General features: G+C 40.7%; 1 protein-coding gene across 8 annotated transcripts in view; it reads left to right on the forward strand.

The window, feature by feature from the left end:
• Positions 1-12451, forward strand: part of UHRF1BP1 (UHRF1 binding protein 1) — a 715822-nt gene extending 703371 nt beyond the window's left edge. For all 8 annotated transcript variants that reach the window (XM_044288182.1, XM_044288177.1, XM_044288180.1 and 5 more), the window contains one exon: positions 10929-12451. In XM_044288182.1, the coding sequence (XP_044144117.1) occupies positions 10929-11039 (111 nt within the window). In that variant the 3' untranslated portion in view covers positions 11040-12451. The remainder of the gene's footprint in view (positions 1-10928) is intronic.
• The last annotated feature ends 1661 nt before the right edge of the window (positions 12452-14112 follow it).

Below are 14112 nucleotides of genomic sequence, written 5' to 3' on the forward strand. Positions count from 1 at the left end.
CGACGGGGGGATGGCAGGAGCTGGTGCTGGACGGTGCAGGTGCTGAAACAGGAAGAGGAGGGGAGAGAGGAGCACCGGGAGTTTGAATCTCCCGCCTCTCTCCCCGCACCAATCAGCACCCTGGACAGCAGCCATCAGCACCACGGCCAGCACTGCCTCTCCCAAATGCTTGGACTGTGATTGGTGGTATGTGATCACAGTCCTTTTCTGGTTCATCGGGTCACCGGAAGCCGGAATGGACCGAAAACGCAGCAAATTGCATGTCTGAATTGACCTGTGGTTTGCGGCGATCGCCGATACGGGGGGTCACGTGACCCTCCCCCGGCGTTGTGACAGGATGCCCGCTGAATGATTTCAGTGGACATCCTGTTCCGATTAACCCTCGCCACGCCGCAATCGCGTTTTAAACCCATGACATACCGGTATGTCATGGGTCCTTAAGGACTCGGGAACCATGCCGTACCAGTACGTCATGGGTCCGTAAGGGGTTAAAAAGTGGGTTTTGGAAATTTTCTGAAAAATTTCAAGATTTGCTTCCATACTTCTAAGCCTTCTAACGTCAGCAAAAAATAAAATGTCATTTTCAAAATGATCCAAACAGGAAGTAGATATATGGGGAATGTAAAGTAATTACAATTTTTGAAGGCATTACAATCTATTATAAAAGTAGAGAAATAGAAATTTAAAAATTTGGTAATTTTTCAAAAAATTGGGTAAATTTGTTTTTTTTTAATAAATAATGTTTTTTTGTTTGTTTTTACTTATTTTTACCACTGTCATGAAGTACAATATGTGACAAGAAAACAATCTCAGAATGGCCTGTATAAGTAAAAGTGTTTTAAAGTTATAGTTTTTTTTTATGAAATTAGTCTTTATTTCAATTTCATAGAAAAAAACATCCAAAAAAATACATTAATTTAATATAAAAAAACATAGATATTAACAATTCATAATAGTAATTTATCTTTATTTATACCCTCCCACTACCCATAGGAAGAGGAAGGGGGGACGTGAGAAACAAAAAAAAAAAAAAAAACACCCACATCCAGCCCTAGAGTAGCCAATTTTTCCATACTTCATCCAAATTTTGTAATTTTTTAGCATAACTCTCCATCGCACGTTCTTCTATAATTAAGTTATCTATTGCTTTTTTCCACTGTCCCACTGTCGGTGAATCTGCCATTATCCATTTCCTAAGTATAAGAAGTCTGGCTTGAAATAATACTTTATTCAAAACCAATCGTATTTTTTTTTATCTAACTTCAAGTGTTCAGTTGCCCCTAAAATACAAATGACTGGGTCATTGGGCAGCTGAACTTTCAGACGCAAAAATATGATTTCTACAATTTTTATCCAATATCTAAAAAGTTTGGGGCATCTCCAAAAGCAATGTATTAAATCGGCTTTCTCCTCCCAACATTTTAGACACTTATCTGACTCCCTCACACCCATTCTTTTCAACATCCATGGAGATCGATGTAATCTATGCAATATGAAGAATTGTGAGATCTTATGTGAACCCCTATCAGAGACCCTCGCATAATTTCTAAGGGCATCTCTCCATTTCTCTTCCGTAAAAGATTCTAGTTCTTTCTCCCATTTTCTTACGGCCGGCATTATGATCCTTTTTTTTCCTTCCCTCCATCAAAATCCCATATCTCCTTGCGGTTATTCCTCCTCCTTTCCCTCCTAATAAATTTATCCAGCATATCCGATTTTTCCCTTCTATACCTATAATCTTGGTCCACTGTCCGCAGCGCATTCCTAAGCTGGAAGTATTTATACATATCTGTATGGGGAATCCCAAATTCCGTTACCATTGCATTAAGGTCCTTCAAATTATCTTCCTTGAAAATCTGATCTATATATTTCACTCCTTTTTTCCCCCAATCTATATAAACCCTGATCGTTTCTAGTTCCTTTAAATTAAATTTTTTCCAAATCGGTGTATAGTGCAAAAACCCTTTAATCTCTAATATTTTTTTAATTTCCCCCCATGCATGTTCCATTAAATTTAATATTCTGTTACCTGTATTTTTTTTCCCCAAAAAACCTGATTCCAGCACCTCTAAGTGATTCCACTCCTCTTTCCATCCCCATCTATTTATTTCTTGACTAACCACCAAACTTTCTAAACTACCCTTTATATTCCCATATTGTGTTATTAGATAGTAGAAAAACTGATTAGGAACCGCCAATCCTCCATCCCGCACTGGAAGCTGAAGGACTTCTTTCTTTATCCGAGGGATAGCTCCCTTCCAAATTCCCCCATTAGGCTATCGAATAGCTTAAAAATATTCTGTGATATTCTCACTGGAGCATTTTGCAAGACAAAGTATTTTTGGGAGAAAGACCATTTTTATTAAATTTACCCGACCTTGTATTGACATTGGTAGTCTTTTCCATATGTGTATTTTAGTTCTTAATTCTTTTATTAAGGGGAGGACATTTAGTTTTTCATATTCTTCTATATTTCCAGAGATTTGTATACCAAGATATTTAAATTTCTCATTTTTTTCAAGGACGTGGACCCGTGAATCTCCCTGTGATTGTCCATCTCCTAGTATTAACATGTGTGATTTCCCCCAATTAATATTTAAACCAGAAAACAAACCAAACGTATTATTACATAAAGTGACACATGTCAGATTTGCAAAAAATGGCCTGGGCAGGAAGGTGAAAACAGGCCCGGGGTTGAAGGGGTTAAACAGACAAAAAATAAATAAATAAATGAAAGGAAAGGGGAAAAAATACACAAAAACAGTGTTGGCTTCCTCCTCCGCCTCTTCAACCTAATCTGCCACATTCACAGCATCCTCAACTTCCTACTCCACTTGGATCTCCACCTCCTGGTTCAAGATTATTATCTTTTATTTTTATGTATTTTGTTGTATGTTATTGTAAGTCATTTCCCTATCCACATTTGTTTGCAGGGCAATTTTTCTGCTTTTATCCCCATGTTGGTTCCTTTTGCAGCCCTCTAGCTTTTTCTATGACTACTTTACAGCCATTTTTCATCCCCAAAGTTCGGGTCCCCATTGACTTTGAACCAGAACATCTATGGGTCTGCTCATTCCTAGTTGTAAGGCATAATCATCAACATTAAGGCCCCTTTCACACAGGTGAGATTTCCGCGTGAGGTGAACGCATTGCACCCGCACTGAATCAGGACCCATTCATTTCTATGGGGCTGTGCAGATGAGTGGTGATTTTCACACATCACTTGTGCGTTGCGCGAAAATTGCAGCATGCTCCTCTTTGTGTGTTTTTCACGTAACGCAGGCCCCATAGAAGTGAATGGTGCTGCGTGAAAAACGCAAGCATCCGCAAGCAAGTGCAAATGTGGTGCGATTTTCACGCACGATTGCTAGGAGACGATCGGGATGGAAACTCGATCATTATTATTTTCCCTTATAACATGGTTAGTGTTCTTAATACAGAATGCATAGTACAATAGGACTGGAGGGGTTAAAAAAATAAACTAAAAAATGTTACTCACCTTAATCCACTTGTTCGCGCAGCCCGGCTTCTCTTCTGTCTTCATCTTTGCTGTGCACAGGAAAAGGACCTGTGGTGACGTCACTACGGTCATCACATGGTCCGTCACATGATCCATCGCCATGGTAAAAGATCATGTGATGGACCAAGTGATGAGCGCAGTGACGTCATCAAAGGTCCTATTCCTCAAAGAAGAAGACAGAAGAGAAGCCAGGCTGCGCAAACAAGTGGATTAAGGTGAGTTAAATTTTTTTTTTTTTTAACCCCTCCAGCCCTATTGTACTATGCATTCTGTATTAAGAATGCTATTATTTTCCCTTATAACCATGTTATAAGGGAAAATAATACAATCTACACAACACCGATCTCAAAGCCGAACCTCTGTGAAGAAGTTCAGGTTTGGGTTCCAAACATGCCGATTTTTCTCATGCGCGTGCAAAACGCATTACAATGTTTTGCACTCATGCAGAAAAATCGGTCATTTTCCTTCGACGCACCCGCATCTTATCCGGGCAAAAAACATGACGCCCGTGTGAAAGAGGCCTAACTCTTTCAGCCCCAGATTTTATTTTGTTTTTGAGTTTACGTGTTTCACTCCCTGCCTTTCTGGGGCCATAACTTTTTTATTTTTCCATTTACTTAGCTGTATAAGGGCTTGTTTTATTGTTGTACTAAAATTCCACCATTTAATATTGCATATGATGTAGTGGGGAGCTGGAAAAAGATTCCAAATGGAGTGGAATTGGAAATAATGCAGTTTAGCATGGATTTAGTTGTTACGGCGCTCCCTATACGGTAAAACTGACCAGTTACTTTCATTCTCCAGATCAATACTATTGCGGTGATACATATGTATAGTTTTACTTGCATTTGGAAACTGATTAAAAAAAATATTTAAACCTTGAAACATGTTTTTTCTTTTTATCTCCATATTATGACGCCTATAACTTTTTTGTAGTCATGTCTATGGAACTGTGTGAAGGCTCATTTTTTGCAGGGTGATCTGTACTTTTCATTGATACCTTTTATTTTTTTTGTGTAGAAGTGACCAAAAAATGAAGAATCAGCCATTATATAATTTTTTTTTCATTTTGCCGTTTACCGCATGAGATAAATAATTTGATATAAGATTAGCATCTTCGCACATGGCGATGCCCATGATGTAAATTTTTTTATTTCCATTTTGTGGAAAGGTATGATTTTAATGTTTTAAAGTTTAGTTTTATTTAAATTTCTTTACTTTTTTTTTTTTTTACACTTTAATAGTTCCCATGGGGAACTTTAACAATCAATTATTAAATTGCTTCTTTCATAGACTCCAGTGCATTGGCATTTGAGTCTATGGCTCCATAGGAACTAAGGTGCAGCAGTCTCCTGTCACACAGGAGATCAAGGGCTGACACACACACACTCCAGTTCCCCTAAACCCCACCAATGGGAGCCGGAGCATACCCACAAGTGCAAGCGCCTTACATGTCAGGAAGGGGTTAAAAGAAATAAATGCCTCTGTGTGTAATGATTCTATATAATGAGTTTCACGTTTTGAACTGAATTACTTGAAATAAATGAACTTTTCAATATTTTATTTTATTGAGATGCACGTGTGTGTGTGTGTGTGTGTGTGTGTGTGTGTGTGTATATATATATATATATATGTACACACACAAACGCAATGGGAGTCTATCGGTGACTGATGCCACTCTTTGCACATGCAGTGACATCCTCTCGACTTCTACCAAATGCAGTCTTATCTTCATTCCATTCCCAGCTTTCGGTTTAAAAAGGCACTTCCATTCAGTGCAGTATAATTGCACATTGTAAACAAGGAGTTAGAGGCAGGGGCGTAGCTATAGGGGTTGCAGAGGTAGCAGTCGCTACAGGGCCCAGGAGCCTGAGGGGGCCCAAAGACCCTTGTGCCATATAAGGAGACACCAGTATTATAGAAAGTGCATGCAGGTCAAGTTATACCTCTGGCTGGAGGGAAGGGGTTAGGTCAAGAATGGGCATTGGTGGGGGGGGCATGCCATTTCAATTTTTGCCTCCTGCAGCACGAAGGCTATGTGCTTCCCTTCCCCTGGCCACAAAGCACTGAGGAAAGGGGGGCCCAAGATGAACTCTTGCACCTGGGCCCATGAGCCTTTAGCTACGCCCCTGGTTACAGGAATAAATTAAATAATGTTTATAGAATATAGCATTCATTTGGCGGTCCTGTACACTAAAATGAATGAAGCATCTGACAGAACCCCAGTGATCTAATAGTTATTCCCTATCAACAGGATAACTGGAATATCTTTGATCAGTGTAAAAGAGCTTTCATAAGTAAACTTGTTCCCCAGTGTAAACAGTGCAGCAGTCTGCTGAATTCCAGCAAATATTTGTCAGCTGTTTTTTTTATGTGCTTTAAAAATACTTGCTTGTCAGCAGCACTTCTTTCTGTGTAAACAGGGTATTTGCTGTCAACATAATGTAAACTGCATTAGCGATGCACAGTGGTTCTCCCCTGCACTTTTCATGAAAATACATGTTTTCATTCTGAACAGCACTTTTTATGGGTCTGCATCAGACCATCGAAAAGGACCCCTAGATCATATATATGTACACATGACATCTTGCACTAAATCCATATTAGAACTCATACACAGCCACCTCCGCATGCATATTTAATAGGCCCTCCAGAGAATACTATAGGCATATACAGGTCCTTCTAAAAAAATTAGCATATTGTGATAAAGTTCATTATTTTCTATAATGTACTGATAAACATTAGACTTTCATATATTTTAGATTCATTACACACCAACTGAAGTAGTTCAAGCCTTTTATTGTTTTAATATTGATGATTTTGGCATACAGCTCATGAAAACCCAAATTTCCTATCTAAAAAAATTAGCATATTTCATCCGACCAATAAAAGAAAAGTGTTTTTAATACAAAAAAAGTCAACCTTCAAATAATTATGTTCAGTTATGCACTCAATACTTGGTTGGGAATCCTTTTGCAGAAATGACTGCTTCAATGCGGCATGGCATGGAGGCAATCAGCCTGTGGCACTGCTGAGGTGTTATGGAGGTCCAGGATGCTTCGATAGCGGCCTTAAGCTCATCCAGAGTGTTGGGTCTTGAGTCTCTCAACTTTCTCTTCCCAATATCCCACAGATTCTCTATGGGGTTCAGGTCAGGAGAGTTGGCAGACCAATTGAGCACAGTAATACCATGGTCAGTAAACCATTTACCAGTGGTTTTGGCACTGTGAGCAGGTGCCAGGTCGTGCTGAAAAATGAAATCTTCATCTCCATAAAGCTTTTCAGCAGATGGAAGCATGAAGTGCTCCAAAATCTCCTGATAGCTAGCTGCATTGACCCTGCCCTTGATAAAACACAGTGGACCAACACCAGCAGCTGACATGGCACCCCAGACCATCACTGACTGTGGGTACTTGACACTGGACTTCAGGCATTTTGGCATTTCCCTCTCCCCAGTCTTCCTCCAGACTCTGGCACCTTGATTCCCGAATGACATGCAAAATTTGCTTTCATCCGAAAAAAGTACTTTGGACCACTGAGCAACAGTCCAGTGCTGCTTCTCTGTAGCCCAGGTCAGGCGCTTCTGCCGCTGTTTCTGGGGAATGCGGCACCTGTAGCCCATTTCCTGCACACGCCTGTACACGGGGGCTCTGGATGTTTCTACTCCAGACTCAGTCCACTGCTTCCGCAGGTCCCCCAAGGTCTGGAATCGGTCCTTCTCCACAATCTTCCTGAGGGTCCGGTCACCTCTTCTCTTTGTGCAGCGTTTTCTGCCACACTTTTTCCTTCCCACAGACTTCCCACTGAGGGGCCTTGATTCAGCACTCTGGGAACAGCCTATTCGTTCAGAAATTTCTTTCTGTGTCTTACCCTCTTGCTTGAGGGTGTCAATGATGGCCTTCTGGACAGCAGTCAGGTCGGCAGTCTTACCCATGATTGCGGTTTTGAGTAATGAACCAGGCTGGGAGTTTTTAAAAGCCTCAGTAATCTTTTGCAGGTGTTTAGAGTTAATAAGTTGATTCAGATGATTAGGTTAATAGCTCGTTTAGAGAACCTTTTCATGATATGCTAATTTTTTGAGATAGTAATTTTGGGTTTTCATGAGCTGTATGCCAAAATCATTAATATTAAAACAATAAAAGGCTTAAACTACTTCAGTTGGTGTGTAATGAATCTAAAATATATGAAAGTCTAATCTTTATCAGTACATTACAGAAAATAATGAACTTTATCACAATATGCTAATTTTTTGAGAAGGACCTGTACTATTGGAGAATTTATCAAGAGCATAGTATTTAAAGTCAGTTTTGCTTCAGTCTGTTTTAGTATAATTTATGCCACATTTATCAAATGTTGCATATTTGATAAATTTGTCTCATCCTTAACCCCTTCACTTCCAGCTCCGTAGATGTACAGATGCAGAATTTAAAGATGGTGCCCGCTCATGAGAGCAGATGCCATAGCGCCAGGCGCCTGCTGTTTTAAACAGCAAACACCTGGAGCTAATGTCTATGATGGGCAATAACGCTGATCACAGATATTTAACCCTTCAGATGCAATGGTCAAATGTTACTGAGAGAACTAAAACCAGAAGTGCATACTTGCCAGCCTGGGACGCCTTCCCCTGGCTAAGACTAGGGAAGGCATTCTGTAGTAGTAATAGGCCTGAGCCTGTACACTTTCCCCAAAAATAATCAATATAAAACCAAACATGACAGGCATCACTATGTTCAGGAACACCTGTACTATTAAATTATATATAGGCTCCATATCTCACCATCCACTACAGCTTCAAACGTGAGTCTACCATAATTTTATAGACCATCATCTTGCCTATCTCATACATAAATTTAACTTGCAACTATTTAGCATATTATTAGTTATGCAGATTATTGTCATGTAACTGCATTGTTATTGTTTTGCTCCTAAAATTCTAAATTTGAATTATTTTGTCAGTATTTTGTAAATCCTCCATTAGCTTTCCACTCAGACTGAATCCTCCTGGGCATGCTCTTGATCCAACCATGTCTTGACCGAAATCTGTTCCCAGGTCTCTTCGACACGCTCCTAATGTTGGTGCATAGTGGTAGACTCACTTGGCACAGCTTTTTCTTCAATTCTATACATAAGTGTTCAATTGTGTCTGTGAGGCCCAATACAGCACCTCATTGTCATTGAACCATTTCTTCGTCAATCTCCTTACATCTTAAACCTGCTTTCTCGATACATCCCCACATGTAATCTCAGATCCTCACAGGACCTCCTCAGTTCTCCTCTCATCTGCTCCTCGCAGAATCGACTACAAGATGTCTAACGTGCCCCTCACCTACTCTGGAACTCGCTACCCCAACATCCAACGCTTCAAGAGTAACCTGAAAACCCACCTTTTCAGGAAAGCCTTCCATCTGCAATGAGAATGCTTCCACCACACAACCACAAGAGCACCTCTACTGTGTTCTCCCCTTCCCTTATAGATTGTAAGGTCTTGCGGGCAGGATCCTCTACCCCTCTTTACCAGTCTGTTAATAGTTTCTTGTTTATTGTGTTTTTTATTTCTGTGTAAACCCAGCTGGATGTACAGCAACATGGAATTAATGGCGCTTTAAAATAAATGATAATAATGTCGACATATGCTTCGGGTCGTTGTCCTGCTGGAACACTATGTTGTTCTTTTCATACCCATAATACAAGAGTGTACAAAGTAACTCATATTGTAGGATATTCACATATACCTCAGCATTAAGACCACCATTGATTCTGGTCAAGTATCCAATGCCTTTGGCTGTAAAACAACCCTATATGACCAGGCTTTCTCCACTGAACTTGACATTTCCATCAATTTCTCAGTTAGCCCCCTTTTCCCTTGTTTCCTCCAGACACATTTGCACCCATCAGAGCCCAGTCTATTGACTTTCCCCTCATTTCTCCAAATCACCCATTTCCAGTGTTCTACTGTCCTCTGCTCGTACTTTTTTGCAAACTCGAGCAGACACTTCTTATGACGATACTGAAGTCGAGGCTTCTTCAACTTTTTTCGAGCCACCATTCTAGACTTGTGTAATGCGCATTACACAGTACTTGCATGGATGTCTGATCTCACTATTACCAAGCGTACAAGCTACCTCCACTGCCACGTTTGTTGCACTAGAACTAATAGGATTTGTGATGAGCCAACTTGTTGACTCTTGATATTTTGCCTGGATGTCCACCTCTTGGCTTTGGAATGGATGGACAGACTTCATATTGTATTCTTCCAACTGTCATGGTACTCACATGATGCAGTTTGGCAATTTTCTTAGCTGAGATACCGCTATTGATGAACTGGATGATGCTATGGTTGAAAGGTCCGCACTCACAACTGCGATTTCATAAAAGTAATCCTTTATTCATCCGGGATAAAGTACACAGAGCTGGCAGCGGCAGAATCAAAGTTTCCCATCAGTTTGAGGAGACTTATAGGCCGTATATGCTCCTCCAGAATTCTGGGAGAGAAGGGATGCAAATGAGCTCTTAATAAGCTCTGCCTCTAATGCTACCAGATGTAAGGCAGCTATCCTATAAGTCAATGTTAAGCTCTTAAAATAAGCCTTGAGACATGACTTGGATATTAAATAATCCAGCACCTCATCTGCAGACAGATGTTTCAGGGTGATTGTCCCTCATCAGTGCAGAGCAGAGTGTACTGGCTTAACTGGGTGAGAGGCCTGTGTCCAGGTCAGGGGGGAACTAACTCTTCTTAGGGAGAGAGCACCTTAATTAGTGTGAGGAGACTTATAGGCTATACATGCTCCTCTGGAATTCTGGGATCGCTTCCCTCGGCTCTGCACTGATGAGGGTCAATCACCCTGAAACAGCTGTCTGCAGATGAGGTGCTGGCTTATTTAATATCCAAGTCAAGGCTTATTTTAAGAGCTGAACATTGACTTATAGGATAGCTGCCTTACATCTGGTGGCATTCGAGGCAGAGCTTGTTAAGAGCTCATTTGCATCCCTTCTCTCCCAGAATTCCAGAGTAGCATGTATGGCCTATTAGTCTCCTCACACTGATTAAGGTGCTCTCTCCCTAAGGAGAGTTAGTTCCCCCCTGACCTGGACACAGGCCTCTGACCCAGTTAAGCTAGTACTCTGTTCTGCACAGGGTCAGTCTCAAGGCTTATTTTAAGAGCTTAACATTGACTTATAGGATAGCTGCCCTATATCTGGTGGCATTAGAGGCAAAGCTTGTTAAGAGCTCATTTGCATCCCTTCTCTCCAACATATACAGTACACACATACTTATTGCTGTTCGTAACAGGAATACAATATTGTGGATGGGAATTTTATATTAAAATAGTACAAGGTTTTACAAGGTTAGGAATGGACAAAGCACCAGACCATTGATGATGTGTTATTTTGTTTGCTTTTACAGGCGCTCAAGAGAGAACTGTTGGCTGCACTTTCAAAACTTGAACAACAGCAAAAACAAGAGCAGCGTCTCTTAGAGGAAATCAGAAAATACAACCCCCAATTCCATCTGTGATTGCTCAGTTTCTTAATGCCTTTATAGTACCATTCTACACTATAATGTCCTATGAAAACATTTTACACTCACCAGAATATTTGAGCAGCAAAAAGTGTCTATTAGACCTTATGCACATGACTATGTATTTTGCTGTCTGCAAATTGTAGATCCACAAAATACCGATACTGTCTGTATTGCATCCACATTTTTGTGGACCCATTGACAATAGATCTGCCGTACACATTTTGCAGCCAAGTATAGAGCATGTTGTATCTCTTTGCGCAACAGACACATGGAAGAGGAAAGTGCACAGATCATCCATGTGCTTTCCACATCCGTTTGTCTGTTCCACAAAAAGTTGGAATATGTCCACAAAATGCAGACCATGCACCTATTGAAGTCAATGGGTCTGAAAAATGTGTAATGGGTCTGTAATAATATTTTGCCATGTAAACTGAAAACAGGAGCATTGTTTTTCTCTGGACATCACTTTTTTTGTTCACTTATCTAAAGACTGGCAACCTATAAACATATAGTGGTATTAGCCGCTAAATTGTTGCAATATGATAAACATCAAAATGTTTACAAAGCGATTCTCTTTAAACTTGTGTTTGAAAAAATATACATATAGTTTACTGTTAGTTTTCATACAAATGCATTTGTAATTGAAATTGTGGCAGTAACATTTCCTATGAATTTAATGCAGGTTGCAGTACGTATATATACTTATAATTAAAGATGAGCAAAGTTTTCAAAAATTTGATTTGAACGCTTCGTTGAATACTTCCAAAAAATTTGCTTTGTTCCGAATTAATTAATCAAGTAAGCTCATTAAATTAGCTATATCTCGGCCTGCATGGAGAGTGTATCTTGGTGTGCATCACTCTGCATTTCAGCAACATGCATAGCTAGTCATCTTGTAGTGAAACAGTTACTGTGCATCAGTATGACAGGCAGGTCACATACAGTATATGGATGAGCGCATCGGCAAGTGTCACTATTAGGCTGAGTTCAGACTTCACTTTTTTGGTCAGTTACAGGTCCAAAACAAAGAACAGGGGCAGATCTTTTCATGATATGTTATCTGCCAGTAGGATTGGCTCCTGATTTAGCCTTTAGACTGTATGTAAGTGCTGGAATTAACTGACCAAATAACTGAAGTGTGAACTCAGCCTTACAGGTCAATGTTTGCATCAGTTTTGAAGTACTTAACCATGTTTGCCCAAGACTCTACTGTAGAGTGAAAGAGCAGTCTCATTTTACACCGTCTGCTGTTTCCACATAGATTGCTAGTTAAACTGTTAGCCACTGATTCTACTAAATTGTGACAGAGCCTGGCCATGGAACAGCTGAGAAGCCAATTGTCCCATTACTTTTGTTCCCTTAACAAGTGGGAAGCACATATGCAAACTGTTGTTATTCCTATACTGTTCACCTGATTTGGATATAAATACTCTCAAATTAAAGCTGCCAGTCTGCAGTTAAAGCACATCTTGTTTGTTTCATTTCCAATCCATTTTGGTGGTATATAGAGCCAGAAAATGTTATAATTGTGTTGATGTCCCAATATTTATGGACCTGACTGTAGATGATCCAAAAAAAAGTTGTGTTTTACATTTTTCGGTTGTTCTGACGGATCAGGAGAACGGTAAAATAAACTGTGATATCAACAAGGCCAAACACCTGCTTGTTCAGATTCTGCTCCATGTCCTGCTGCTGCTGGCTGGTTTCTTTAGTAGGCAAATGAAAAAATTTGCTTATCAGAGACTGGAGACTCAAGTTACTGCTGACTGAGCTGATGCTGCTCCTGCACCCCCATCCCCCTCCAGTAGTCATGGCAGTGGAGTGTGAGTGCAGAGGGTCCCCCTGGTCAGATTTTCATGAGGATGGGCGATGGCGCAAATAGGCAGCGAGCAACTGACTACATAGGATGTCTCTATAGTAGTTGAGTTTTTCATTCCTCTTAGCAGGTGTAAAAAAAAGGCCCCCATTTTGGCCTGGTAGCAAAGGTCTAATATCGTACTAAGTGGGATTCCGAATAAGTGGAGTTTAAAGAACCGAAGGTTATGACGAGGAGCAAGAAACTAAGGTTTGATAGATTTTCTTTGTGTGATCGTTGTTGTGCTTTATTCCAGCAAGTTCTCCAATTGCAACAGACAGGGGTCTAAATCTAAACTCATATTTACTGTTTTCTTTCTTTACTGTTCATCATCATTTATACATGTGCTCCATGGACAATGCTACTAAATGTGTGCCTTGTGCAATGTATGCATGCTTTGAAGAGCCATTTGAGGTTGAATACATTTGCACTAGATGCAAGCATGTTGCATATTTGGAAGCCCAGATATTAGATATAAAGAGGAAGCTTGCAATACTTAAGGGCATTGTAGACCTGGAGAGAGGCTTAGATCTCACTGTGGAGGCGCTAACTGGAATCAGTAAAATGGAGGTGGGTGGAGGAGGGCAAAATCAGGATTAATGGTTCAGTAGTTGGGTTAATGTAGGAGGAAGTGGTAGAGGGCCAGGGAGGAGAGTCCTGAGCTGGAACGCCCTAGTAAATATGCCCGTTCGGCTGGTATTAGGGAACAAAGCCCATGGCCAGCAACACTGCAGCATGGCATTTCTTCTAGGATGACTGCTATAAGGAGGGTGGGAAAATGAGTGCAGCAAATGTCAGACAGGTGCTGGTGGTAGGGGACTCTATTATTAGGTGGACAGATAGGGTGATCTGTCACCGAGACCGTAAATGCGAACAGTGTGTTGTCTTCCGGGTGCTCGGGTTTGGCATATTGAGCATCAGATTGACAGATTGCTGGGCAGGGCTGGGGAAGACCTGGCGGTCATGATACACATTGGAACCAATGACAAAGTCAGGGGAAGATGGAAGGTCCTTAAAAACTAGGTGAGAAGTCCAGGACCTTCAATGTAGCGTTTTCAGCAATACTACCAATGCCACAAGCGTCACTAAAGAGACAGCTGGAGCTAAAGGAGTTACATAAGTGGCTCAGAAGCTGGTGCAGGAAGGAAGGGTTTGGGTTCATGGAGAACTGGGTTGACTTCTCTGTTGGCTACATGCTCTACAGTAGAGACT

This window comes from Bufo gargarizans, chromosome 3 (assembly GCF_014858855.1).
Source record: "Bufo gargarizans isolate SCDJY-AF-19 chromosome 3, ASM1485885v1, whole genome shotgun sequence".
Lineage (NCBI taxonomy): Eukaryota > Metazoa > Chordata > Amphibia > Anura > Bufonidae > Bufo > Bufo gargarizans.